Source organism: Triticum urartu, chromosome 5A, assembly GCF_056163025.1.
Source record: "Triticum urartu cultivar PI428250 chromosome 5A, HENAU_Tu73, whole genome shotgun sequence".
NCBI classification, from domain to species: domain Eukaryota; kingdom Viridiplantae; phylum Streptophyta; class Magnoliopsida; order Poales; family Poaceae; genus Triticum; species Triticum urartu.
Window position 1 is genome coordinate 305,358,744 of NC_141877.1, and position 2,523 is coordinate 305,361,266.

Genomic DNA, 2,523 nt, shown 5'->3' on the forward strand with positions numbered 1-2,523 from the left:
CCACTACTCGCCAACGAAGCGACCGAGGGCTACAATCCTTGGAGAGCGGCGGGGAAGCGGGGAGAGTGACAAGGCAGCTGCACATCCCTCACATGCACTCTCCTCCTTGGCAGCACCGGTTCATTTCATCCAACACTATGGGCATCGCCTGATTGTCTGGCGCCGACATCGCCATGACCATCGTCGTCGCGTCCTCCTTCGGACATGGCGGGTTCAGAGCGTGAGACTTGTACGCGGGCCAACGCGCTCTCTGAACTGAATCCCCTCTCCATACCTCCAACATTGCCCAATAGATAAACCCGACCGGCAATGCTGCATCTCCGATCATTCAGATCGTCTCCTCTTTGGAGGCCGCCATAGCAATCCCCACTGATTCCTTGTAGAGCATCTCCAAGTTCAAAAAGCAGCTACAGATCTCACGAAGCCTGGTCGGCTTCTCTGTATCGTCGTCTGCCACTTGCGCCAGCATCTCCGCCGACGTTGTTGTGATCCATCGTCGCTAGGGTTAGGGGTTTGTTCAATCTCGAGAGGAAGACAATGGGGATTTGGGGGAAACATTTCGGCCTTTTCATGGTCATACAGACGAGGACCGGCACACGGCGGGATTAATGAGATTTCGAGGGACCGTTTTGAAAAAAAAAAAAACTGGACACGTGGCAGCCGCAAAGAGGCCTGGACCGTATGTAGTACGGATTGCTGTATTCCAGGACTGTACTGAAGCATTTTTTTAAGCCCCGAGGCTGTTGTGTTACGCGCTGATGTACCAATATGAAATTTACCCCTACTACTATGCTACAAAGCAGTAATGTATCCCCAGACTGTCCTTGCTAGATCGATCACTCTTCCAACGAAGCAGAGTAAATTCCAGGGGAAATCATCTGCTTCCAATGCTTCTGCCTTCTCGGATAGTACTACGCATGGCGCAAAACACATGAGCAGCCCGTCGGATTGGCTGGGTTGGCTTGATTGGACTGCCTGGTGCACACGACGGAGTCTGCCGTCGCCACGCATGTGTCACCGAGCGTGCGCGGCGAGGGCTGTGGCGGCCGGCGACGGCACGGGCGAGTCGCGGCACACGGGGCAGGTGGCGCTCACGCGCAGCCACCGTTCGGCGCACCCCGCGTGGAAGCAGTGCGCGCACCGGGACCCGCGCCGGAGCGTCGCAGCGCCATCGAACTCCCCGAGGCAGATGGCGCACGGCCCGTCTGCCACCGTCGCGCTCGCGCCCGATTTGCCGTCACGCGAGCCAGCGCGCAGGAAGAACTTGGGGTAGAGCACGTCGATGGTGGGGCCGTCGAGGCCCGCCAGCACTACGACGGCGGCGGACTGGTGATGGTGGGTGTCGGCGTCGACCAGTCGATGAAGCGACCCCGCGGCGCGGGCCTTGGCGCGGAAGCAGATGTAGGAGGCGAGCATGACGGTGGAGACGAGCACGAGGACGCCGACGGTGATGGCGACGCCGTAGCCGAGCTGGCCCTGCACGCTGCCCGCCGCTCCGCTCCCCGGCGCGTGCGCAGGCGTTGCCGCGGCGGGGACGGATGCGCGCAGCATGTGCCCGCGCATTTTGGTGCAGTGGCGTGACAAGATTTGAGCTGAGAGTGGGTATAGCAGAGAATGGAGGAGAGTGTGCTCGCGCGCGTCGGGAAGAAGCTCCCGATCGCTCATGGCGGGGTTCGAGATACGAGAGGAGGAGACACGGCAGGCTTTGCGTAGATCGCTGTGTACACGCATGCTAGACTTGATTTGAGCGCCACGTGGTGTGGTTTTAGAACCCTATGCGTACAGTACGTCGCCATTGCCAACTTGCTCGATCGAACTCCCGCCCTTGCCGAATCACACACGAAGCCATGACGATGGGCCGGTGCCGCGTAGCGTGCGGCGTGCTGCTCCGTTCCAGGCTTGGGTTGAAGGTTTCCTTCATCGGGAAGGTTGAACGTACATCTGACGCTCAATTTAGCCACAAGATGAGATTTGGCGAGTTGCCGAGGTTCGGTATGAAAGCGACTTTAGAGCATTTACAACTACATATACTAATGAGTTGCCAAATGTCCGCGGATGCAAGCAGTTGTTGGCCTCCACCTCTGTCTTTGACTGGATGGAGTCGAGGATGGCCTGCTGCTCTATCGCCTCCTCTGCTTGGGCCATCTCGAACTCTGCCAGCGCGTCGGCCATGGCGAAACCCACAACCGGATCAGCCTAGCCTTCTGCCTCTTCCACCTCCTTCAGCTCTGTGTCCTTGATGATCACGTCCTGCTCCTACTACTCCTCCTCCTCCAGCTTCGGTGAATCCGCAGGCAGGCCGGCTGCGATCCGAGATTCGCGCCTGGCCCGAATCTCCTCCAGCAGTTGCAGCCGCTGCTCTAGAGTGAGCATGGCGTAGGTGGTCATCCTCTGCGCGAGCCATGGCTAGCGGCTGACGGTGATCGGATTAGAAGGATGCGACGTGGAGGGGAGGGAAAGTGTAGAAATGGGGACGGGCTAGGGTTGGGCTGCCGCTGCCCGGCTTAAATAGCCGGACTTGGC

General features: G+C 59.2%; 1 protein-coding gene across 1 annotated transcript; it reads right to left on the reverse strand.

Moving 5' to 3' along the window:
- Positions 1 to 720: 720 nt before the first annotated feature.
- LOC147971157 (putative RING-H2 finger protein ATL69) lies at positions 721 to 1,748 on the reverse strand. The gene has a single exon (XM_087522741.1). The coding sequence runs from the start codon at positions 1,729 to 1,731 to the stop codon at positions 1,015 to 1,017; it is 717 nt and encodes a 238-aa protein (XP_087378867.1). The 5' UTR covers positions 1,732 to 1,748; the 3' UTR covers positions 721 to 1,014.
- Positions 1,749 to 2,523: the final 775 nt, after the last annotated feature.

Coding starts and splice junctions, on each gene's coding strand:
- LOC147971157 (XM_087522741.1), bottom strand. CDS start 1,731: ATGCGTGTACACAGCGATCTACGCAAAGCCTGCCGTGTCTCCTCCTCT.